The sequence below is a fragment of the Anopheles maculipalpis genome, chromosome 2RL (genome assembly GCF_943734695.1).
Source record: "Anopheles maculipalpis chromosome 2RL, idAnoMacuDA_375_x, whole genome shotgun sequence".
NCBI classification, from domain to species: Eukaryota; Metazoa; Arthropoda; class Insecta; order Diptera; family Culicidae; genus Anopheles; species Anopheles maculipalpis.
In genome coordinates this window covers 29,361,366-29,388,090 of record NC_064871.1, presented here as the reverse complement: position 1 = coordinate 29,388,090, position 26,725 = coordinate 29,361,366, and the positions used below count along the sequence as shown (strand labels likewise).

General features: G+C 43.6%; 3 protein-coding genes across 16 annotated transcripts in view; 1 reads left to right on the top strand and 2 right to left on the bottom strand.

Annotated features, from left to right (window-relative positions):
* Positions 1 to 412: 412 nt before the first annotated feature.
* Positions 413 to 2,430, bottom strand: LOC126557367 (myogenesis-regulating glycosidase-like). The gene is made up of 2 exons (XM_050213109.1): positions 672 to 2,430; positions 413 to 603 (listed from the first exon to the last, which is right to left on the bottom strand). The coding sequence occupies exons 1-2, from the start codon at positions 2,428 to 2,430 to the stop codon at positions 413 to 415; spliced, it is 1,950 nt and encodes a 649-aa protein (XP_050069066.1).
* A 2,239-nt stretch (positions 2,431 to 4,669) lies between these two features.
* Positions 4,670 to 7,420, bottom strand: LOC126566199 (centrosomal protein of 120 kDa-like). The gene is made up of 2 exons (XM_050223240.1): positions 7,351 to 7,420; positions 4,670 to 7,281 (listed from the first exon to the last, which is right to left on the bottom strand). Exons 1-2 carry the CDS (start codon positions 7,418 to 7,420, stop codon positions 4,670 to 4,672), a joined length of 2,682 nt encoding a protein of 893 aa, XP_050079197.1.
* A 16,097-nt stretch (positions 7,421 to 23,517) lies between these two features.
* LOC126557601 (casein kinase I) overlaps positions 23,518 to 26,725 on the top strand; it is a 65,752-nt gene continuing 62,544 nt past the window's right edge. For all 14 annotated transcript variants that reach the window (XM_050213432.1, XM_050213429.1, XM_050213436.1 and 11 more), the window contains exon 1: positions 23,518 to 23,735. In XM_050213432.1, the coding sequence (XP_050069389.1) occupies positions 23,581 to 23,735 (155 nt within the window). In that variant the 5' untranslated portion in view covers positions 23,518 to 23,580. The remainder of the gene's footprint in view (positions 23,736 to 26,725) is intronic.

Genomic DNA, 26,725 nt, shown 5'->3' with positions numbered 1-26,725 from the left:
CTATTCAAAATATTTGCCAGCGCATTGTCAAGCTTCTTTTGGCTTCTAATCCAGTTTCAAAAATGTTTCGGTGGACTACTTTTCCAACTCGGAGGATATTTTAAATACTTTTTTTTTATTCACAATCAAAGTCTCATCGTTTTTATACGTCGCTGATATGGCTACTTCATGGCCTAGTAGACAACTTCTTCTACGAAGTTGATATGATCTTCCAGCAGCGATCTTCCAATGAGTCCAGCTAACTCATTCCACCTCCCCGAAAACACCCTTAATAAACAGTCCGATTAGCATTAGCATAGCTGGACGCCATCTCTTTCACTATACAACCCAAATTAGGCTTCGTCACGCGGCCCCATTTAGGATATTCAAGGTTTCGCAAGGCAGTGGCAGCAATTAGGTGGACACTTCGACACTAAGAAACCTTCCGCATGAAGTATGGCACCATCGACAAGGGAACCGAATAGTTTCGCAACCATTTCGGTCCGGTGTGCTGTTCACCGGTGTTACCATCGGTCCAGGAACCACGTGGCAGGTAGATGTCGCGAGCGCGCGCATTCTCCACAATAACCGGTGCAGCGATGATGTCATCGCCGAGCAGATATTCTACGCGGGAAGAGAGTTAGACAGCGTTATCGAGAGGAAAACTATCAATGAATATAGGCCACACTTACGATCGTAAATCTGTTGAGCAGTAACGTCACTCGGATCGATCCACCAGAGCGGTGGATTGACCGGTAATCCATCCGAGACGGCCAGTGCAAAGCGCTCCATGATGGCCGGTGACATCTTACGATGCAGCTCGGTCATGGCAAGGGCAATGGTGACCGTTTCGCTGTCGAAATCCCACGGCACAAACGAGTACTGTATGCTCGGCATGAACACGTTCGCCTGCAACCAGCGGATGAACATTTCCTTCGACGGTGGACTATCGTCGTACCCATTGCCACCGACCATATCGGGCAGTACGAGCGGATAGCCGACCATGTTCAGCTGCAGCAGTGTGGTGATGAGTGTCGGCAATCCATTGTTCCAGCCCCAGTTAGAATCTTTGTCGATCATGCGTACAAACACGGGCAGATCCTGTGTCCCGAGAGCGGACCGTACCTCGACCAAATCGCCAAACTGCGCTACCGTGCGCAGATAGTCACCGATGATCTGGCTTGGCCGACGACCAGCCGGCCCATTCAGTACCGGATCCGGTGGGGTCCAGCTGCTTTCACCGGCGTCAAACTTGAAGCTGTCAATGCCAGACTCGTCCAGAATGGCTTGCAATCGTTTTGAGAACCATTCGCGAACTTCCGCCTTTGTAAAGTCGACATACGCCGCTTGACCACGCACCGAGTTCCACCATTCGGTATCAGTGCTGCCGGAGTGATCGGCCACCAGATAGCCACGCCTGTGAGCCTCAGAATACCACGGCTCGCAACCTTTGTTAATGAACGGATGAATCCACAGAGTGGTCCTTGCAAAACCGAGCTGCCGGATCGCAGTGATTGTGCTGCGAATGTCCGGGAACTTGGTTCGATTAAACGTGAGCGCCCCATAGCACCACTCCCAATCGTCGTCCAGCTCGTACTGACCGCCGAATCCGTTGGAAATGATCTCACTGGCAAACTTGCGCACAATCTCATCATTTATGTCACGCTTGTACCGGGCCCACGTTGACCAGATCGGTTCCGTTACCATCGATTCGGCCGGATGGCCTGTAGGTTTGCCCAAGATGCGCCCAACGGCAGCCATGTGTGCCGCCCGAGCATCAGCCCCAACACCGATCGTGTACTGCACGTCGTAACTGGCTTCGTACGTATCGTACGGCAAAACTGCACGACTCTCCAAACACATAAAGCCCGGCTGACCATAGTTTTGATCGACAAACAGCGGTGCCCATGGATCCACGTACAGAAACGAACCGAGAGCGTTCAGCCAGTACCGATCCCCAACGGCACTATTGTCCGCCTCCTTCGACAGCATACTGTAGCGATTGAAGCGCAACTTCTGCACCGGCCAGTACTGATGCTTTTGCTGCGGTCCACCGTACCAGTTGGTGCTGAGCAGATTGACACAGTCTACGATCGTGACGTTACGCGGTACTCCATTTCGTGTCACGGAAAGTAGTGAATAACTCGCGTTATCTACTTCTTTCGCGAGTTCCAACACTGTACCATCGGTTGCAACGTTTGTGAGGGTGAATCCGGTGGCCGTTTCGGTGTATTGAGCCGCCGGATCTAGGTTCGAGCTGAGTCGGATCTGTTGCACCACCAGGTTGGAATAAGTGACACGCAGTTCACGAGTTTTTAAGTTGATGTTAACGACGGTTGGGGCACTATCGAACGTTAAATTGTACTCGGTTTGTGCGATCACTTCGGTTCCCACTGAGAGGATCACCAGCACGAGCAGCGCACACATACTGCTCGTTCTGACACAGGACATCTTAGAGGTGAACTAGTATTGTACAATAAGGACACTACACTACCTACGATGGAGATCCATTACGCGGGAGAATACCATGCGAATTACTTCGTCGCTCGGTACTTAAATACTGGGCGTATGGAGTGTGTTGGTAAACATTTTTACTCGAGATAGAAAACCAATGTTGATATCACAATGCCTTGGGGGGAAGTTGACAGAGCCCTTGAGAACAAAACGGCACCTTATCAAGCTATCTTTGGGCGATAAAAGTTCGCATAGAATCATCATGGAGATAGGCCACTGTAGTACTTGAAGAGTAAATGAAATGATAAAGAAAACAACTTTGTTTATGGTGGGAAATCAATTGGTAACTTTCAATGATCGGACTTTCTGTTCAGACTTAAATGAATCGCATTAGTCTCACGACGTTTGTCCCTTCCAGGTTCTAGTTCAGTATTCAAATGTAAGTTGAAAGCAGGTTAGAAGTGGCGTTACCTGATGTAGCCACAAATTTATTTCATGTTTTTTTTAAAATAAGAAACTCTATCACTTTCAAGTGTCTCCATCGTTAGGCTTTTTTGTGGACGTTTTCGTGGAAATTTTTGGGCTACCGTGCTCTTGCTGAAGCATCTGGTCGGTAGTAGTTTTCACGTTTCGAAAAATACTGCGGTAGGCTACAAACCTATGAAAGGATTCTTTTTCGTCTTGGCCTGCTCAGGGTTGATCACGTCGCGCACACACGGCCAGGTCGCCAATCAGTTTCCAGGAAACTCGGTCTAGGGCTGCAGTACTCCATCCACGGTTGCATCCGATCTCCAACAGGTATGAATCAAAATTGATCCAGCCAACGGGCTCATTGCGCTCCTCTAAGCCTCGTGTCGTACCGGTCGCTGACGAGCACCTTCCGTCGTATCCTTTCGGCTTTGACTACCGTCAGGATAACAGCTCAACTCGCTTGTGGTTCATTCTCCTTGTAAGTGCATTGGCGTCCTACGTCAGCATATTCCAGGACTCGTACCCGTAGAGGACGTATCACATGTGCGATATATCATGGATTTCGTAGGAGTTTGTGAAGAGCGTAATAGGTACGATTTCCCTGAGCAATGCGCCTTCGGATTTCATTGCTTAGGTTGTTGTCCGTAGTTACAATCGTACCAAGGTAGCAGAACTCCTCTACCTCAAGATCGTCGCCGTCAACTGATACTCTGCTTCCGAGACGGGATCAATCACGGTCAGAGCTTCCGGTAAACATGTATTTTGTCTTCGTCGCATTGATCCTCAATCCTATTCTATTGGATTCGCGTTAAAGTCGCGTGTACGTCTCGCACACTGTCGCCGATGTCCGTCCGATGATGTCAATGACATGCAGTGGAGTGGCATTGGGGGCGGCTTGCCAGGACCTTCCCCCAACCCTCGTCGGAGAGCCAGAAGGGCAAAAGACGCTAGTTATACTCCCCGCTCTATTTAGCCATATACCCATTTTCCCAAGGGGTTGGGTTTCCCGGTATACATTAGCTCAGGTTTTTGGTGAGATAAGTTATCGTATTGATTCACAGTAGAGTATGGAGCGCCTATGATGTCCTTCAAAAGAAGCCGGATCCATATCAGTACGGAATTACTACATACACTGACAACAAAACTAATAAGAATGGATTACTAGAGGAAATGAAACTGTGTGCCGTATGAGCTGGAAGCAAGAGAAACGACGAGGTTCGTCATTTCTTCACTTAGCTGCAGCTGTTGCTAATAATTCGCATATTCTCGTAACGAAAAGGTCTATATTTGGTGGGACCAACAGTTTGTGATATTATATTCTATTATGAGCTGATCGAGAGAGAGAAGAGGAAATATCACAGATGAGGTCTATTGACGACAGATGAGCCGTTTGTTAAAGTCTCTATTATATCATGGGGGTTTAAATGCTGAAACGGGAAGTCTTTTTCCAATCGCCGTAATAGCCAGACGTTGTCGTGACGAAACGCAAAACCTAATTATACCTAAGCAATTCAAGGAAATGGTGAAAAACGATTACATTCACAAAAAAGTATGTTCTTTGGACTAAAAGCGCTATTGACTTATTTGCACTTCCAACTTTTTTTTTCAAAAATAGAACAAGGAAGGAAGTAGGCTATAAAACAAATAAATATTTATTATCACAATATAACTGCATCGTCTCTAACTAAGGCACGTACACCACCATTGATTACAAATAAAAATCAGTCTTGTATTGAGTATAGTCCGGCTTTTTTTTGGAGGGGATTTAACCAGAATCCTTTGAATCAGAATCCTTTGAACAGTGGCACATCATGACACAAGCATCACCAGCACCCTGACGTGCATCGCTCCGTGCCGTCGATACGGGAAATGCGGAGCTGGTCGCAGCAGTCCTTGGTCGGCCGGTTCGTTTATTCTTTGCCAGGGGTTGGAAGTACGGTGTCCGGGCCATGCTAAGCTCCTGTTGTAGTTGGTGCATCTTACGTGTCAACCTTGCCCATTCCTCTTTGTAGTATTGCTTGGAGGTTGTCATTTCGTCCAGTTGCAGTTCGAGCTGGGTACGGGCGGCACGTTCCTGCTCCAAATCATTGCGTAGCGTACGATTGCAGTCTATCAAGTACTGCTGGTCGGCACTCAGATTTAGTTGCTGCTGTTGCAACTGTTGACCCTGACGACGTGTCATTTCGATCTGCGCTTTCGCTTCCTGCTCTAGACGAACAGCTTTCGCACGGATCTCTTCCAGCTGAGACCGAAACTGCTGCTCCAATAGCTTTGCGCGTGCGGAGTCTTGTGGTACGACGACGTTTGGTTGTGAATTTCGGTTCGCTTCGTCCAGTGCGGCTGCTAGTGCGTCCACGCGTGCCAGACGATCTGAGAGCCGTTTTTCTGCCTCCGCTTGCTGTTCTTTCCAGCGCTGTGCTAACGCCCGCAGATGTTGGTCTTCCTTTTGCTTAAGCTGATCGATGAATTGTTTGCGCTGTTCTTCCATCCATGCCTTCTGCTCTTCGACCAGTTTATAGGCGATCTTTTCATCAAAACCTTTTTTCGTTTCGTTCAAAATGTGGCAACAATCCACCGAATCTAGCACGTTACCTAGCTGACTGTTGTAGTTCAAACCGACCTCTTTCAAGGCACAACTAATCGAAGCGATGGCCACATTTTCTCCTGCCTCGTTTATCATTACCACCACACCGGCCGGTTGTCGTTCACGTGTTCCAACGAGCAGACTTTCGTTATCGAGACGCGCCAAAGCGTACGAGCCGTGGGGACCGTTCAGTGTCAGTTTGGATGGTTCGGCGTTGATAGTTTCCAGCACCCGATCTGGAAGAGCCGAAAATAGAAGCTCCAGCGTAACATCACCAAATTCAATACGGTCCTCGTGTACGGCAATATCGGGTAGTAAGTCCAATCGGATCTTCGTAAAAGGTGTGTCTGCTTTCGGATGTTGCAAAGCCAGTTGCCACAGACCAGGTGAGGGATGGGACGTGAACTTTACCGTTCCTACACGTACTCGAAACGCAAAGGTGCGTCTTATGTCGCGCAAATCTTGCTCGGATGCCATTAGAATGTTATCAATGTTCACCTTTTCTTCCCGATTGCCGTCACTGACAATTCGATTGGATTTTGGTGTTGAAGGTTTGGAGACATGAGTTGGGAGAACTTCGTCCAATTTTGATCCACTAGTTACAGGTGCCACAGTATAATTGGAAGTGGTTTGCTCAGGCTGTTCGATATTTTTCAGTGCAGTGTCCACGTTCGTTGTTTCTTCTACTTCTTTCAAAATAGCTCCATCACGTCCCAAGTATCGTAAAGATAGCTTGTACTTTATCGATGGTATTATCAGCTTTTCATTCATGTTATCTTTCAATTCTCGATGCTCATCCATGCTATTTGCCGCCAAAATGGGTACACTACGAACTGCGTCCAGTGTATTGTTATTTGCAGAATAGATTTCCTTAAATTCTTCCAAGTTTTTGCTCTTCAGGAAAGCGACGAAGTGAACAGTCGCTTTTCCGACGGCTTTACCGTTCCTATCGGATTCCAACATTTGCCCATCGCCCGCCGACAATACCGAAACTAGAATCTTAAATCCATTATCAAAGTAATCAATTAACGCCGCTACTGAGCTACGCAGATTGATTCTGATTTTTGACTTAACGGAAAACACTGCGGAACCAGGCTTAACGCGTTCGGCCCTCGCCACGTGATGATCACCTAACAGTTCATACCGCAGAAGAAAAGCGTCTTTCCCGGGGCAAAACTGATCCAAATGTTGGGCACATTTTAGAACAATTTCGAACAGAAACAACTCCAAATCTGTATCTTTGCAACCAACCTGCAGTAGGCCGCGGTCTTCCAGCAGCTCCACATTGCTAGGCAACCGTTCCGGCTTTGGTTCGCTTCGTTTCGTTTGCTCATCTTCACTCATGTCCGGTGTGGAAAGATCGTCCCGTATGCCGGTAGCGCCCTGGTTCAGGTATTGAGAATCCGTTACCATTACCAGCAAATGAAGCTCTGGCTTTATGCGACGCCACCGTTCATTTTCTATTCCGATCAAACGGTACCAACGAGGTTTGAGGGATTTAATCCTTGGCAACGTTACGACCGGAACCGAGCGCAACGGAATGACGACACTTCCTACGTGACTTCGTGCTCCGGTCGGTTGCACCTCGTAGCAGTCTAGCTTTATGGGAGCATTCTTGGTTTTCATGGACTTTAAAAAGTGCCGATCACATTTCCATATTAATTTCGCATTGAAGGAAGCGTTTCCCGATCCCGGGGTAACAGATCGTCGGCTGACTGCTTCGAACACCTGCTGATTTAAGGAAGCGACCAGTGCTATTTTTCGTCCTTGCTTTTCTTGCTGAAAGCGTATCCCTACGGTGAATTTGAATGTGTATATTAAACTAAACGGTCCTTTTCCGTGGCATCAGCCGATCAACTTACCGGCTAATATTTGTACGAAAATGATCAGCTCCTGTTGGTCATGGAGTGGATGTAACGGGGTAGGTTCCATTTTTTTTTGTTTTACACAAGTGATACGTATGAAGCCTTCGTTTCGATTAATTATTGCTCAATCTAAACAACGACTGCTTAGATTAAGTGAATTCCATTTGTAACCGTTTGTACGCGTAAATTGTACGCAAACGACGCGCGATGTAAACAAAGCAGCATTGCTTAAATTTTGACAGTAAGGTCCGTTATTACCCAAGTTACAATTTTGGGTATTTGCTTGCCAGCTCTAATGACAAAACTGGCAAACTCTTTGCAATCTGTTTGTATTTTCGTTTAAGTTGTCATTTTGCCATATTTTTTATGTTTAGCTGATTTTTTAAAATAATAATTGTACTAATTAAGCTTGAGGTGGGCTAATGTTGAGACGACTCCGGCCCCGGTCTTCACACGACTCAACCGGAGCTCAAATCGCAGATAGTGAGGAAGGATCTATCCAACTGCGTGGTATCGTCAAGTCTAGTAAACATATGATCGCCGGTGTGACCTTTGAGATCGTTAAGCCAAGACGAAGGAAGATTAATTTGTAGCGCGTTTGTAAAATAAAAATTAATGTAAAATTACAATGAGATAAGATTGGTATTATAATTTGTAATTTACAAACCCCCGGTGCACCAAGCGCTTACTTTTTGATAGATTTTTTGGTCAAATTTTGGATATATGCTCGAGATAACGCTCCGTGTACAAATGAAAGGCAGCAAACTAAAAAGCCCCAAACCCAGTGAGAACTGTTTCTACTGGTTTTTAATTTTATTTTCAATTATTTTTACGCCTTTCATGACTACCGTACTGTCAACATCATTTTCCATTCGCTAGAAGTTGTTGCCTGGGCGGTTATGCTGCTTTGTGCTGGATCTGTCTCTCACTCTCTCTTTCTTTCTCTCCCGTCGCGAGATTCTTGTGTACTATGGGCTACCAGCACATTACATTTTGGGCAAAACGGTCAAACGATAACAAAATTGATCTCAATTTCGACCACTATTGACTCATTATGTATCCGTGCGACCGTGCAGTCGGTTCCCGAGTGTGCGTGCGTTTTCCGAGAGAGCAAAAATAGGCATTTACCCGAATTTAATTAAACGCGTTCTGCAATTCCTGCGTACAGGCATAAGACCCACGGTGTGTGAAAGTTTTGTGCCGTTTTTGTGCTAAGGAAGAAGGTAGATTTTTCATCCAACAATCATCGATTGCTACACCCACGGGGAAAATGTGTCTTTGGTGCTGTTTTTTTCTTCTTGTTTCCTATAAGTTTTCTACCATTCGAAATGGGACGGGCTGTAGTTCTTTTTGAGTTAGCTGGTGAAATTGTAGTAGAAGCGTAGTGCCAGTGTTGTAAAAAGTGTGTAATGTTGAAGCATTCGTTCGCATTGTACTGTGGAAGGAAATTTTTAATTCGTATCGCCATTTTCCAACACCGCTGACCGCTAGCTTTAGTGTGTGGTACAGAGCAGCACCATTTTTTCTCCATTCAACTTGTTCATTCTCGATCGGCTTGTCCGTTTCTTCTTGCTTGGCTTCTTGGCATCCTTTCTACGGGCAACTCCTTTTTCTCCAGCGCCAAACGGCAGTAGGCGATGGAAATAGGGTTTTTCAGCAAACGGTACCGTGCACAACATTTATACACACACACACACATATACATATGCACGCCCAAGAAGAAGGCTGGCGCTGGGAAAGAGTAGACATATTTTCGCTGTTGCGTGAAGCAAAAGAAGAGTGCAAAAACGAAACGCGCTGCGGACCGTCCACGCATACAAACTTGCGCGCGCCCCATAGAACGGGCGACTGAGAGCAGGCAGTGTGTGAGTGTATGTGAGAGCGTGTGGGCCAGTGAAAAGAGGTTCGCCTAAATGTATCAAGCTTTTTACTGCACCACCGAGAGGTTTCAAATCGCGCGTATGTGTGTGTGGCTACTCGTGCGAGCATTAGTGTGTTTGTGTGAGTAAGAGAGCTCAAACTTGATCGAGTGAGTGTGTGTGCGTTAAAATTGTGTTTGACAAAAACTGACAGCTCTCCGGTAGATGCTCGAATCGAGCAAGCTGACGAAGTGCTCGATTGGGTCAGGCATTTCAAAGGTGTGTGCGTGTGCTCGGGGTGGTGTCGTTCGATGCGGGAGGTATTAATGCGCTGACTGCCAAAATGACTTCAGTTGCGTGAATAAATTCTGGAAAGGGTGTGATTTTTGGCGTTTGGGAGTAAGAGAAAAAAAGAGAGAAAGTCGTCCGGCTATCGGGATGCGAAAATGCTGGGCATGTGTAAGATAAGGATAATAATGCACAAAACTGAATGAAGAAAAAAAATTGACAACGTTGGACGCGAGATCCGCTTCCGGACAACGGCTGATCCACTAATGGTAAGTTTGTATGAGTCATTGTTTTAGTTCATAGAGAAACATGTCCATACATTTAGTTTCATTTATAAAAAAACAACCCTCTCATAGAATCATATTTTAGATGAAATTCCACCCATCTTACTGTTGACTATTTTAGGTACACACATAAGCAAGAAATGAACGTGAAATGAAATGAAGCAAGAAAATAATATTTCAAAGTACTTGTACCCACAATTCCGATCCAATTGCTCCAAGTTTTACCCAAGCAAAATCGCTAAATGGCATCACAAACCCCTTGGAGGGTGGATAGTATCGTATGTGTATATGTGTGTGTATGTTTGAAAGTATTTAAAGGCATGACTCACCACCCACCGATCGAAAACATAAACGCCGGCTCTTCTAGCCACCACTGGCGGCTTCTTCTTTGCCATTTTCATTTCTGCTGGAATATTCCTCTTCCGACCAAATGCGGGAACCATCCGAGATTGATCGGTATCGCATTTGCCATAAATTTTCGGGCCCACGATCAACTGGTGGTAAGATTCCGTTGTTTGGGGGTTTTTTTTTCGGACGGTTTCTTGCTGCTTCTTCTGGATCTTGGATCTTTTTAGAGTTAAACCTACTTGCTCTCGTTGTAGGGTCGTTTTTAATGATGCAAATTGATGAAGATCCGCTCAGTTGAAGAGAACACAGTATACGGTTGTGTATTCAACGCATGATGCTTATACGCCATTTTGCAACGGATATGCAAATGAATCATCTGAACTTAATGTTGGATTAGGAGGATAGGCGCTAGCCTTTACAACAGCAATATCGGAAATCAAATCCAGTCTGGATCGTCTTCCCGTGCAAAATAAAATCAAGAAAGCCAAAAATGGAAGAAAGAAACCATTCGAGGATTTGAGCCTGAATTGTCTTATGCCAGTCATGCAAATTTTGCTGCTGTAGACAGAGATACAGCCATGGTAGACAGTCAATTATTTATAATAACTTCTATACACATTTTCACAATCGGCCGATTGAAGATTGTTCGATTTTATTTGCTAAAAATAGATGCAGTAGAAAACATAATAACTGCAAATTCCAATTGAATTCCAATCAAAGAAAAGAAAGGGCTGAAAAGACTTTTACTAGCTTCTTCCTGTTCTCTTTAGCGTTTCCTCTGTATTGTTTGTTAGTTCCGAAATACGATTTCTACGATTCCTCTATGCTATTTTAGTCACAGTCAGTGCTCTGTTAGTTATTTGCCTTCTTCCAAACGATTGCCCAAATAGACTGTTTTAACGATCTGTTTAAATTTTTGCCAAATCGGGTTTCCGAAACCAAATTCACAACAAAATAAGGAAAACCAATGCCAATGCTGCTGCCGGTTTAATTTTTGCGATTCTCTCTCAATGCCACAGCAGCAGCACCTTCAATTGCTGTGCAACTTTACTGCCACCTGTTGTTTTTCTCCTCACCCTGACCGATTATTATGGGGTGGTGCGCCTGCATTATCCGACGCGAAAGTCGACCACCGGACAAGGGCAGATGGTAGCAGATGGTTTGCAGTGAGAGAAGAAAAAAAGACGCGAAACAACATACACACAACAACATACGCTTGTGTTGCTTCATCCGACCAGCATGATGCGAAGTCAGTGTGCAACACCACCTCCCAAGCCAAGGTAGGTTGATCCGGTCAACTAGTGGTAGTTTCGCAAAACAGATGAAGATTGGCAAGAGTAAAAGGAATGGATGATGGTGTGGGAATATAGACAGTGGAGAGGGAATGCAGGTTCCGTTATCAGCCACCCGGATTGCCTCGTCCAGGTGTGTCCAGACCTATAAGGGGAGGGGTGTTTCTGCGCTATCATTTTCTGGTTAGGGTTGATCGATATTTAATGTATTTTTGTTTTACACGCGCTTTACTGGCGCTGATAAAACGTTCTCAAGAGTGTGACTTTTTCGCAGTTTTGGTGTTGGAAGATTGCTGGATTGTGACTGGTTTAAAAAGTTTAGCACAACAAAAGTAGGTCGAACATGAGACGGTGTGTAAATTACATGTTCAAATGATTTATGGCAAATTAATGAGGACTACACAGTAAGTGTTTCAGTAATTTGCAACTATGGAGTGTTAATCATGAAACATAACAGTGCTAGCAGGGACGGGCCCGGTGGTTTATAGCGACACCAGCGCCGGTCTTCAAACGGCAGAACCGTGGATTAATTCCGAACCGTCACGCCGTAGTGAGGACTGAGTATCCAGATACGTGGTATCGGGAAGTCCAGTAAGCCATTCGATGGCTGGCGTGACCTTCAGAAGAACAGAAGCCAAGAAGAACAGTGCAGAAAATACGGCGGACAGAGCCAGTTCAAAACAAGAAGCGACCGGGTTTTTCTATCATCGACTTATACCATTAAACCAGGGTAGGCCATCTGGTTATCTGACGACCGTGTCACAACAGCTTCACATAGCTGTCCGCATTCAGCCTCAGGCCCTACTCGAAGAAATGTCGAAAAACTCGTCGTTCCGTAAGCAATCCGACCGCCTGGTATGAACCTTCCGTTGTACCAACAGCCACAAAATCTCCGTTGCAGGTTTCAACCTGCTTGCTCGAATTTTTCTTGAACACATCCTAACAAAAGCCAAACTTATCGAATCTAAGACGGTGCAGTAAATGCTCAGAAAGTGTGAAAATTGGACAGCTATGGCTATGGTCAAGCTTATACCTAGATAACAGTCGAAATATCGTTCGGTGATAAAGAGCTTGATCAGAATCAAGCCAAATTGAGTTATGTAAGCACTTAAAAGTTTTTGTATGAGTTTTCTCGTGAAGATAATAATTGATTAATCCTAGTCGTAATGTGATTTCTCTAAAAAAATACTCCTCTTTCACATGAGATTGAAATCAAGTCTGTTTTAAATTTCTGACAAAACGTTGAATCAATCGTCTTCTGCTAGTCAGTCGAAGTAATGTAAGGTATAGACAGATTAGCCCAGCATAACTTTATCGAATTTTATGCGCTCGATTGAATGAGCTCCAATGCAAAACATATGAAATCGTTGTGGATGAAGCCAAGGAGGAGATAATACGGATTTTACTTGCCAAAAACGAAAATGTTTATGTGTATTAGTTGACTTCTTCTTCTGTGAAACTTTGCAGATAAGTGTTATCTTTAGCACACGCTGCGACAAAACTACTATTTTGATTGTAAAACCGTACGTGCGTATGCAATTAGATAGCAGGCAGTAAACACAAAAGTGGGTGCCATTGGAATTATTTTCGAAAAATAGAAGATAATAGATAATATTTCCTAAAAAGGAAAGAAAAATTAAGTAAAAAATTTATTTAAAAAAACTGTTCAGTGTGTTGCTTTTCAGAAAAAAATCGCTATTCGCGAAAGATTGGTCGACCCCGCAAAACGCGGTCTCCGTCTTTGCTTTATTGGCTTTGAAGTTATGTTGATTGAATTTGTTACTTTGCTGGGTAACAGAACAACCCGTATACACGCTTTGATAACGATCGAATTGGGTTGGGGTGGGAGCTACTGTTACTGTGCCTCATCTCGCAGTCGCAGTCCGAGCAACACACCAATTGTAATTGTTTGTGTGTGTGTATCTTCCCGGTTCAAATGATAATCACCCCTAACGAATGATCAATCGTTTGCTTCTCGTACTGATTAGTTTGTTTGCTTTTGTCCATTATCAGTACGAGATGTGAATATTTTGGCAGGAAGGTGAAGAATTGTTTGATAAACATTTTATTATTTTGATTTAAGGGTCAAAAAAGAGTTTCTGGGTTCTCTTGTCTGTTGTTTCATTCTGATGGCATGATGAGACCACCTGAGTCTATTAGTTGTCCAACTCACCAGCCCATAAAATTCGTCAGGAGAGGCATTTCGTTAGCTTATCTTCGTTGTCCTGCTACATGTACGAGACCAAACATACTCTTGAACACGACTAACAGGGTCACTTTCTTAAGATTTGGATGAATTCCACATCTCAGAGGTGGAATTCAAACGGAAATCTGGACACTTTGAAATCGAACAATTGTTCGATTATTTCTGCACCATCAAGATTCTCTTTTCATTTATCTCCGAGTATACCTTCTTATTAACCATTCACATAAAAAAGATTGAAAATCGTTTGAAAAATGACTGAAATGAGCAAAAGAGTTCAGAAAGCTCGATTTTCGCTAACCAAACGGAAAAATAGACACTTAGATTTTTCCATATTTCGCCTAATTGCGGTAACTTTTAACTGCGGGTTGAGTATAGCTAATGCACACAGTAAAATTTAATTACTATTTATGGGTGATACAACAACGACAGACAAAACTTTTATGCTTCGTTGCAAAAAAAAAAATGGAAAAAGTGTAAGAGAAATAAGTTCCAAATAAATTAAAGTATAATAATACACCAAAAATCGAGCGAATGATTCTAAAAACTGGAATACCATTCTCAACCGCAACATAACTTCAAAAGCTGTTGAAAAATACTTATACAATTAACAGTGAGTTACTGTTCTCGATTTACGTGCAAGAATCACACGAAAGAAGCCATTATTAGCGGTCTATGATGACTTCAGTCTGAAAATTAGCATTTTGTGACATTTGCCCATATGTAATGCTTTTGACGGCGGCTATTTTTTCTGCTTTTACTGTACAGTTTTTATAAAGAGCAAGCAGCATTTTTTTTAAATCCACAAGCGACGAAACACCTATTTAAAATAAGATAGCCTATATGTATCCTTGTCCGCAATATCTGAAAAGAATTGCAAACTAAGGCTCAATTTTGCAAAAAATATGGAAATAAAGAAGGACTGTTTGTAATTTTGTGTCACTAATATTGCGATTCTGTAGACAGATGAAACTATCGGAAACCATTTAAAATAAAAAAAATCGGAAACCATTAAGAAAAATGCGGATAAATTAGGAATATAGGAATAGAAAAATGCGCATAATTAGGAATAGAAATTCTCTTCCTATCCTAATGTTTAATTATTTATTTATATGTCAGTAAGACGGCTTACCGTCGTACTGGTCCTAATGTAATCGAACATTTATGGGGCATTGTGAAAAAAAGAATAGCCAAGCACCACGTTATTTAACATAAAGGGATTTTTTTAAAAATAAAATATTGTTTCTTTAAAACAACTTAAAAACTAGTTTGCAAAAGAAAAGCGGGGGGTACATGTAGGGACGACGTACAGGTTTTACAAAGAACATTTAAGGATATTTTCATCAATCACAACAATATGGATGCAATATCCGTGCCCGAAGGCACGGAGGCACTTTGTGGCAATGGAGTCCATTTTCGGGGGATTTCCAGCACAAACGATGTTCTGAGCCCCGATTTTTAGGCATCGCTGCTCTGCAACCTACCGAACGCTGGCGGAAATGTGAAGATTGAGTCCACCTCGATTGCGTGGAAGCGATTACAAGGTATTGAATTAAGAGTGTAATGCTATTAGCTGAAATTTGTCAGAAACCTATGCAGTCCTAATTCCTACCTCAAGAGAATGGTCTTGATAGGATTCTCTATTTGTTTTTTAATTGCTTATATTCCTTAAAAAACAAACATTTTCGTATAAAGCTTCATTTAGGTTAGACATTATATACTGGGCAAGATCACGGTGTTGCTGATGATGACAATGGATACGTCTCCATGACCTTTTTGTATCCAACCAAGCATATTATTGCTTTTGAGCTAGATAATAACCCTTCCTTCGACTCTATGGAAACGTTTATTGAAGAACAGAGGTTTTTGGCAAAAAAAAAAGCTTCCCCTGATGTACTGATTTACATCAACCATTTATCTTGAACACTTGAACACTTCTTGCACGGTTTCCAATCGCACAATCATCGTCAGTTGAGGTCTAAGGATCATTGTATTGTGACTGACTCGTAAAGCAGAAAACCATTCCCAAATTCCATGGACTATTCTCAATCAAAAAGCCCACATCGACCACCCCCTGCATTTACGGTACGGGATTACGTTTCTCAAACAATTTCCCGACCTGTGTCTGCCCTTACCTTGTAGACTTTCCGGACTCCGGACCGTGTTGATGGTGTGGCATTTTCCCTATGTTCTTTCAACGTTTTGTTCCGACAATTTCAGCGAGGGCACACGGGTTTTGAGTGTAAGGACGGGAAGATCACGTCTCGCTTCTTCGGAGTTTATGTGGCGTGGCGCCACTTTACCGGGAGAAGGAAGTGTGGCGTGCACTATTTTTAATTTTCCTCGCATCTTCTTCTCTGAACGTACAAGAATTGCTTGGTCTCTCTCTCTCTCTCTCTCTCTCTCTCTCTCTCGCTCTCGCGAGATGTGTTGCTGGCATTTTCTAACGATTTGTGCCTCATCTCACAAAACCAATGTTTGACCATCACATTCTTGCATCTTTCTCACTCATTCCCTGTATGCCTATCGGGCTCTTCTGCTTCACTGTTCTTGTTTTTCCTTTTTGCAGTGTTTAGCTTTTCTCGTTCATTATTTGCACTCGAGTTTCGTTTTTTCTTCATCGCTTATTTATGTTTTGTTTCTCGTTCCTCCTTCTTAAATCATATCCCCTCCCCCCCCTCCCCCCTTCCCTCCCTCATCTATTTTCTCTTGTTTTGAGCCGGCAAGCTTTTTCTTCTCATTTTCATTCTTTCGGAACAATTTTCCTCTCGATTGATTGTAAACCCGGGGGATGTGAGAGAAAGTTTCTTCTTCTTTTTTTCTGTCTTTCCCCTTGGTTGAATGTTGGGGATCGTGTTCGTCCTTCCGGTGGCCCTTTGTACCTGACAACGGGCGCTCTAACTAGGACCAATACGGTCCACACTCTCCGGTGTGAAAGAATCGAAGGGTGTAATCCGTTTGCAGTCAATTATGTTGCTGCTGCCGTGTGCTTCTATTACTTTGCCCTTGTTCTCATTCAACGTTCCCCGCTCTCGCCCCCCTCCCACCAAACTGCCTTTTCCCTGCGTCTTACCCTCCCGGGCGGTTCCAGTTCTAACGCCGGTTGCTATGGATGAATGAAAGGTGTAATGAAGGGAATCAATGGGAAACATAAATAACACACCAAAAGGTGGGTGGGTGATGATTTTGGGGCTACCTCCTGCCGTGTGTGTGTTTTGATGTGTGTGCGTGTGTGTGCATACTTTATGTTCTTCTTCCAGTTTTGGAAATCTTTTTATCGTATGTAAGAGAGAAGGAAGTGATTTCCTCACATTTCCGTTTGCGGTGGCGGCAGCTACGGCCCACGGTTCAGAGGAGTCTGCCAGCTACATAATTTTGTTGATTAACGCTACCTGAATACTTTAATGGTTTACAATATTGTACAGACATGCAGTGTTGCCATTTTTTTACAGTCTTTGCCAGATTTGTATGCAAATAAACATTAAAACTATTAGAGATTTTGAAACTTTAAAAGATGCTCTGCAAGTGGAAAATATTTCGATGAAAAAAAATTCATCAAGCTTTTCTATTATTATTTTAAATATTTAAATTAAGAAACTCAAATATTATAATAAATATACCACCACCAGGGATTCTTCATTTTGACGGAATTCCAACTACAGAAAAATTCAAAGCAATAATTATAACTAACACTGTTGCATGAATAACCGTGGCAAATCTGCTTCGCTTGGATTTTTTTTTTTCATACAATATAAGATTAGAATGAAGTCTTTAAGACGCCCTTATGAATCGGATTGCTTGACTTCGGTGTCATAGCATGTTTCTGAGGCTGACCTAAGTTATCCTTGAGTTCCTTGATAATGATGGCATCAAGTGTAGTAGAATAAACGTCGTAGTGATAAGCTATTGAAACAGAAAATTAATATGTTTCGTGAAGTCTTTTGTAGTTCAACGCATAATTAATTTTGTAATGGGAGATACGCATTTTCATGAAAAAACAAAAACTATCGAAATAGCAGAAACTTACGTAAACCTCATTTTGAATTTCGATGCCCAATTCGGTAGCTGTACCGCTTTTCATATGGCAGTAAAATCAAGTCAAAGAGAAATTCCAAAATGGAAGGCCAAGCCTTCTAGAAGTTGTTTGAGCCTAAGAAAACGAAGCTTATTCCTGTTTCTAGAAACGACATTACACTACAACAGTGGAGTTCTCTGTGCCCGATGATGTTAATGACAGAACAATTCAGGAATTATTTTTATAATGCACTAGGAGCCTGATTCGTAAGCCATTGGATGGGAACCTATAAGTAGTAAAAGAATTGTTTAAATTAAATACACAAACTTTGCAGTTATTTCATTGGGACTATTGATGTATTGATCACTTCTACAATTGCGTTGAGCGCTTGCTTTCGTTATTTATTTTAGGCGAAATGTGCTTGAAAATAATAGCAAAAATAAGCAAATACAAGGAAAAATCATGATCAACTCTAGAGTATTTGCAGTCTCAGAAATTCACCCAGAGCTCGTCTACTAAACTGCGTGCGTTGAAGACTGCGTTCTGCCTATCCAACAAACATTTATGAAGACGCTGCTTTGGTATTTTCTACAATTTAAGTTGGGAAATTTCGCCCTTAAAAATGATACTCAACTTGGGACAGATCTTTGGATGGCGATGCATAGGAAAACAAAATCAATCTGAAGCTGTTCTTCTCTTTCAGAGAAACTGAAAAAAATAACTCCAAAACTGCGAGAGATATTTGATGAACTCCATGCATGCATCGATATTTGGAATTTATGTATTTACCGGGGTGATAACGGGCCCGGTTTTCACGTGACAGGACCTTGGATCGTTTCGAGGACTTATTTAGTGGTATATTTAGTCTCGTAGCCCTTAGATGACGGACATGACCTAGAAGATGGTTGAGTCAAGAAGTAAAAAGATTTGTGAATTACAAGTAGAATACCAGAACGGAATAAATGCTGCATACACACCTCTTTATGGTTTTGGGGTTCAAATTATCCAGTGCAGTGCATTCGGCGGTACCTCTAATTTTCTCGCCGATCTCTGTGAAGGGTGCAACATTCTTGGTCACATTAGAAAAGCAAAGGTTAAATTAAATATTTAGCCCTAGCCGCGGTTCTTCGGTTTAGCACCAATTAGCACACTGTGTGCTTGTATGTGTGGAAATTCGTAGGAAAAACGAATGATTTTCCAGTGACAGAACGGAGTCGAGCGGTTAGAGCTCTGACAGAACTGCTCGATTCGAGAACCGTTTTGACAGGTCGTTGAACGGTTGTGTTTGTGGTGGTGCTGGTGGTAGTGTCGGGTGGGGTGGTGAGCTGGAGTCTACTGAGTAGGTGAATTCGCCCTCCCGCAGGGTAATAGAAAGAAGCGGATGATAGGAATGTATAGGTGTTGGTAATTTCTACCGTTTTTTTCCTCCAAACAATCGTCCAAGAATCGTGCGATGAGATTGATTTTGTGAGTGCGAGAATTTGCATGCATGCGTTAACGAGGATTGATTTCGAATAGAAAAAGAGAGTTTAAATTCTAATTTTATACCTTTTTTATCTCTCTCTCTCTTTTTCTTTCTGACAGGTGTCCATCTGAACTCCAACGATCCGATCTAGTGTGCAAGAGAGCATTGTGCGCGAGCTAATGTCATCCGGCGGTGTGTGGAGCTACGAAATTCGCGAAAAGATTCATCAAAAAAAGTGAACCTGAAGGAAGATAATACAGTTAAACATGTGTGGACATCGTTCAAATTACCGACCCTTCAGTCAAACGTAAAGCATAAATATCATAACGCAACTGGCTCCAACCTCGAATCTTTTTTCGGGGACTGATCGGCACTCTCCAGGTGGGATGTGCCCTGGTACGAACTAACGAGCCCGTTTCAAGGGTGCGTGTGTGTGTGTGTGTACGTGCATAAGGGTGCGTAGTGTGCATTGATAATGTGTGCGAGAGGTGGATGCATATGAGAAGAGAACAGACACACCGACGACAACTGCGCACACATACAAACACCGCTTTATGTTGGCTAGTAGTGTGTCCCGCAGAAGATGGATTGATTGGTAGTATATGGGGTTGAAGCAAACGTGTAAACGTGTGTGTGCGTGTTGTGCGCTCATACATGCCGCCTCCAGCATAAAACTCTAAAGCGGACGCAAATAGTGCTGTGTGAGTGATTGAAATGCGAGAAACATGAGTTGAATGTGTGCAGTGCGCGTACTCGAGATAAAGCAAAACACTCCCTTAAAGTTGGTTGACGCGAACCTCTCCACCAAGGGGGTGAAAACGACGATTGTGTGATTCCTGTACAAACACAAACAAAAACAAGGGTGCAAGTGCGTAGCTGTGTGTGTGTCTGCTAAGTGCTTGTGTGTGTGCGTTTCTAACTAGCTAGAGTCGCCTGCCTGGCAAATTCTTCCGGTACAACTTTGTTCAACTTGTGTGTGTGTGTGTGTGTGTGTGTGTGTTTGCTGTTTCTCATACACTATTAATGACGTACGAGCGAGAGTGAGAGAAGTTTTCCTCTCTTTAGCCAAGAGAAAAAAAGATGTGGCGGAGATGTTCAAAGAGAAAGAGAGAGCAAGTTGATCAGAATTCCGGTAGGCTTTTATGGATGGGTACGGACGGTCCCCATCGATGGTCTAGGAAAATTGTTGTAGAATTGGTGAAAAATCGATTTTTTCTCTTTGCATCCGCGTGAGACCATTCAAGTTGACACATATCGAGTGTCTGTTTGTGTGTGTGGGCGCCCGATGAGTTGCCAAATTAATTATATTTCTCGCCGAAACGCACATCCCTCATGCCAAAGAGAATTCGGTTCTGGTCGTTGGATTTATGTAGATATTTTGTAATACCTCGCGTGCCCTCAGTAGTGCCATTTGACAGCTCCCACCGCCACCCCCCCCCCTCCGCTCCCCCACCCATTTGTGAATGGCCAGACATAGGGCGCAGAGCTGTTGGAGTTAGACAGGATTAAGAAAGTCCGATATGCGCTATGCGTCAAGATATTGATAACACAGCTTGTGTAAAGATAACGGAACCGCAATATTCGTCGCTCGCTGTTTAACAGTCAAGTTTATAGGCTCAGAGGAGTACCAATGAGGGTTCGTTGTGTGATTCATGGTATGCCGTGTTGCGTCAAGCAAATCTTGTGACTGCAGTAGACGAGACGTGTTCAGAGTGGCGACAAGTTGCACAACTGTACAGAACCTGTTGATTTTTGTTGAAGCTTAGAAAGTTTTGTTTTAAAGCTCATTGAACTTACCTTAAATATGGGTTCTTTGTATTGAATTGGAGTATCTAGTATTGGTTAAAAACGAATCTATTTTGCTAGTTCCGAAGAAGGACCGTCTCTCAAGTGGTGAAATTATTTCCCCTCCTTATCGCTTTTTTACAATAAACCAAAATTTAAATTACGAAAGTAAAACATTTGCCACCCACTGCGCTTTCTAAATCACAGTAAAGCATCACAGACGCACAAAAAGATGTCCACCGTGAGCAATTTCTGCTGCCTTCTACTGGTGCTAAAAGTGCATCAACAGGAGAGAAACAAGCATTCGTTGAGGGGAAAACAGAAGAGCAAATGTAAGCGCACAACACCACCAAGATGGGGAGATTGTTGGAATTCCGCATTTAGTAGAAGCAATAGAAAAGTAGGGACCATCCGTGAGTTTGTGTGCGTGAGAGAGAGAGAGAGAGAGAGAGAGAGAGAGAGAGAGAGAGAGAGAGAAAGGATATCTGAATTGTTGGTGCGCTGTGTGTGTGTGTGTGTGTGTGTGTGTGTGTGTGTGTGTGTGGGTGTGGGTGTGGGTGTGTGGGTGTCGTCCTTTCGTTAGCCTGACCCAAACTCGCACGCGCGCCTTTTGTCACGTCATTCGATGGGGAGGAGACGTACACATTGTTCCACCACCCTTTGGAACACACACACAGCAATACACGAGAACACGGACACACAGTCCAGAGCGAGAGCAACCTTTTTATTTTCGGATTGCGCCGAAGGATATGTTATTTTGCAGAAAAAATGGAGGTAAAACATTCACAAACTCCGAACTGTGATTGTGTGCGTGAGGGGGCTGAAACAAAAATCACGCGATAAATATACCTTTTTCTGTTTCCGTTCCGTGGCGTAGGAGGGAGGCACAGGCTAATGTCCTTCCAGGATATGGAGTAGCGTGGTGGAGTGTAGGGAAGGTGATCTGAGTGGAAAGCAGAAGGGGGAAATCAGGACACAAAAATAGCACAACCGCGTGCGATCGTCCAACGCCGCGTGTGTTAACCTCCATGTAACCTCCGGGAATCCCAATGGATATATACACACAATTACCGTCCGGATTCGAGCTACTACCAGATTAATGTAATATGTAGTGAAGCGAAAACGGGACAGACAGCAACATCAGCAGCAGCAAGGACGAACTGACAGGCGTAGAAAAGTTCCTCGCGTGTGTGTGTGTGTTTAGTATACAAATGTTATTACAGTCGCGATTTATTTAGTGATCGGGTGCCATCTTGACGATAAAGCTTTGCTGCTCAACCTACGCAAACTTATACTTAAAGTCCCTTAATTTCTTTTTCCTCTAGACTTAGAATCGGACTTCCAGTACTTGATGTGAGTGTGTGTGCGCGCACTAGCAATACAACGTGTGGGTGAGTGTGTGGGTGTGCGTACAAGATTAGGGAAAGATTGAATAAAAGTGTTAGAAAAGTTATTGTTACATAAAGAAAAATAATCAAAAACGCATCTAAGGAAGCTGTGACCATGATGAGAGCCTACAGTTAGTGACAGCTCAATGTCCCTTTGTTCAACCTAGCATAGGAGAAAGCGTGTGTGTGAGAGTTTGTGTGCGTGCGGAAGCGAATGAGAAAATTAAGTAATTTGTTCAGTGATTGAATCATCTGTCGTCTTCGTTGTTGTGTTGGCTTCCAGTGAAAAAAGTGTAAAAGTGCATCCAACGCTACATATGGTCTACATATGTTTTTCAAGGTGAACTTCCCTGCACTGGGAAGCGCGAAACAAAATATATTAACCAGAGCACCGCCACACGCAACATTGAACGGCGGGTCCTGATCCTGTTTTCATGCCAAATCTAGTCACCATCCCGTATTGCGTACCTATATGAGCACGTCATTGATCCGCGTCTGTGTAGTGTTGTCGTAGTGTGCATTGGTTTAATATTTGCTTTTATTCTTTAAAAAATAGTGTCCTGCATCGTCATCTTTTTCTGCTGTAACCGGGAAATGCGATCGAAGCTCGACCGTGTGAAACGCTTAACGACGAATGCGGTGCCCGCCCGTTGCCGGTAAAGTGCTTGGGAGCAGCAGCAGCAGTGTAGTGTGAGTGCATTTGGTGTTTCGATTTCCGGTTTCCGGGTTCTGTTTCGTCCGGTTCGTCCGTGCCGAACAAAGAAAGAGAATGAGCAGCAAACTTACAGTACAGTGCATATAGCAGTGGGTAGTGCGTCGTGTGTGTGTGCGTGTCCCGTGTGGTGTGTGTGTGTGGTGGTGGGAATGCTGATGTGGTGCTACTAACACCACACCCCAACGGTTCAGCTGAGCACCGATTACTATCCCGGTGCCGATAATTCAGCTTAACCCTTCCGGCAAGAAAAGTGTAACATATTTGACAACGTCTTGATAGATTGATTGAGTCATTGATTAACCGAACCCCCCGGTTCAGAGAAAGACGACTGCTGAGCTGGACGAATGTGTGCAGCAGCAGTTTGTGCAGTGGAAAAGCCAAGCTAGACAAGCGTCCACTGGGTAGGCTCGTTTTGGTGTAGATTTAACTGAGAAAAAAAAAGAAGAGTGCAACCTGTGTTTGGGTAGTTTGGGATCCCTCTAGTGACGGTTCCAGCAAGCACGTGTCAAACTTCCCCCCATTTCCGACTATTTGTGTTCGCAAGTGTACGTACCTACCGACGACAACTTGGCGACAGAACCGAAAATGCAGCGCCGCGGCGAGGGCAAGGACCAGCAGCAGCAGCAGCAGCAGCAACAACAACAGCAGCAGCAACAACCACCGCAACCAGCGCGGACTGCTGGCGAAGCTGGTGTTGCCGGTGGTGGAGGACGTGACCGTGACGTTGCCCGACAAACAAGGTGGGTGGAATTGTCATTGCCATCGGTTGGGTAGTTCCTTAGGGGAGCTCTGGCACAGTTGCTAACTTTCCTTGATGATTCTCAGAAGCAAAAAGTCTAGAATTCTGGAACAGATCAGCTTAGTGTACTCTTCGCTATACTTCATCAAGATAAACACGTCGCTTATTATTGTCTTGTTTATGTCCGTTGCTGGGGCTGGACCGACGAACGAATCCTGTCCTTATCCTAGCAGGTCGTTAGACGAAGCACAAGAAGAAATCAAATTTTTTACTTACTTAAAAGCAGTTTACTAAGTGTTGAATGGAAGTCAAATATAACCTCGCAATGCAGACATTGCAAATAGGGAGGCATATCCTCGGTTATAGTTGCTTCGAACATAATACGTGGGCTGCTACATATATTTCTGACCTAGGCCACAAGAAGTGTTGCCAGATGTAACCTGATATTTTCATCCGAAAGTTTGACATTTTGGAGCATAATCACACTCACAACGTTTTGACGTACGACCATCATTTGTGATCTTTACATTGACTTGAACAAATCGGTTTAATCTTGGCCGACATTCGCTCAATGACGAATTTCGAGAAGGTAGACCAAAAACAGCCGTTGTGCCTGAGAACATTGATGCCGTTCGAGATCTAATTGCACTAAGATCTAAGATCGTCATACGCCCTATAGCCCTGACTTGGCACCCAATGAAGCGTTGAAGCGTTCAAAAACCACGTTTTGGAGGTATCTTAATCAGAGTAGAAATAGTGCTTCGACAATTGGTTTGGGCGCATACAAAAGTGTAATATAAATCATTGCATTTTCATTAATAGGCCAGAAATATAAAAAGCAGCCTACGTATAATTTGAAGGTTCCCGGAGCATGAGTAAAAAATGTCACACGAGATAGATTTTGGTCCTCTACAACATTGCAGGATCTTCTAATGGATGAAGCAATGTATGAGAAAACTGTGTCGTTTTGTCTGGTGGTTTATCGTTGTAAAACTTAAATTCCGGTATCAAAGCATCAGTCTCAGCTATGAAAAATATCCTGAACAATATGGACATTGTTATCCCAGATTCACTGTCCACATCTGAGTCGAAGTTATCCATTTCACAATGAATATTTCGGATTACTAGTCCAGATCTTTGACTTGATTTGACCGCAGCTGGATGGGATGCGCGGGGGACGATTCGAAAAGGATATCTGTCTCTTTGCGCTAGAAATCTGTGCTTTTATTCTCACTGCCGAAAGACAGCGAAATATTAAGTTATTTAGATCAACAAGGACTTCACAGGATTCGTTCTGCGGTCGTGCGTCTAAACTTTACAATAACTTCGTTTTAATAATTGACTCGAAGCCTCACACAGCAAAGCTTCTAACTATCTGTTTTGTAAAAGTGTCTACGGTGCTGTTTTCTGACCGCTTTAAAGCACAGATCGAGCGTGTTCTAAAGGCACTATTACCGGCGCTATTACTAGCCGTAGCCGAGACGTGGCAATACAATCCCGGCCAGCTTTTTACAAACAAATCGATTGGCTCATATCAAAAATGATGAAACTTTTTATTTCATTTTTACTGAAACGAAACATCTTCAATAAAACTGACTTTAGAAAATCCGACCCGATGACGGTGGGGGGAAAAAGTGGTGTAAATTTAATTGATGACTGTTTTTTAACCTTTCCCACAAACAGCTGACCCAGTAAACGGGGTTTGGTCTTTCCACTTGGCGTTTTTCATTTCCCTTATGTCAACTGACGGGCGCGTGTTGTCTCTGCTCTGTTGAAGGGTGAACACTTGTGTCCCACTGCGGCAAGACCTGTCCATCCGTTATCTTGTGTTCGTATGTGTGTGTGTGTGTGTGTGTATTTATGGGACAGTTTGCAGTATGCTGCTGAAAAATCACCTGTCGTGTCTGTAGGTCCTCGCAAAGAAGGGAAACAGCCCGCCGTAGCCCGCGGATAAGATAAGAAAAGAAGCAAAGAACGGACCAGCAGCAGATAGTGGTGTGGTTTGGCCGCGCAATGATCGGTACCATCGCTATCGCACACTACGGGGCTGTGCAAAGAGTGTGATGCGTGAAGTAAAAGCGCCTTCAACCTTCAAAATGGGAACAGATCGTGGGAAGTGTATGTTCTTCGTTATCAGTTTGATTTATTTGTTAAGTATACAGTTCTTCTTGGAGGGGGTGCCTTACGCTGATACGCGGTGAGGGTGCTGCGTGCGTGCGGTTAGAAAATAAGTGTCAAGTTTTATATTGCATTGGGCGCATTTTATACCTTGTGCAGATTTGTAGAAGTGGCGGACATAGACTAATTTGTTCCTTAGCTTTAATAACGCTTGTTGGTAATAAAAGATTTGATCGCTTTTTTAATGTTATTGTATGTTCCACGTTCGTCAGGAGTTACGAACAGGGAGTGTTTTGAAAATCACAAAGCATGAAACGGTAGATGCTTCAGCCGTTGCTGAAGCTAAGCTTGCTAAATAACACTCAAAGGAGCGTTAAGTAAGTAACAGTTTTATTCCATGTTGCATTAGCTATAATCACAATCGGCTAGCAAACGGAAAACTTCCCCCCTTGGTCAAGTAGACGCCTAAATTGATCACGTGTCCTGCGGTGGAATTGTGCTGCTGCTGCCCCACAGCCGATGTTCCAAATCGTTGACAGTCGTGCCGTGTTGAACCTGGCGATTAGCAAGCTACAGCGATGTGGCAAGAAGCAATGCACGTTAATTGGCGGGATCTTGTTGCCTGTTTTTGCGCGTCCATAATCTGTTTCCAATCCAATAAACGTCGATCGTCGAACGTATTTGGAACGCTCAGAAGAAGCGGATCAAACTAAGGCCAAAGTTTGCTTCTTATTTACTATACTTTTTAGCGTAATTCTGTCACGTTATCAACACAGTTTATACAGTGCTGTCTGTGACATTCCGCAAATAGACCATGATGGTCTAGCTGCGTGTGCTTGTTACAATAGCTATTTGGCAAATGGAGTATGGGTA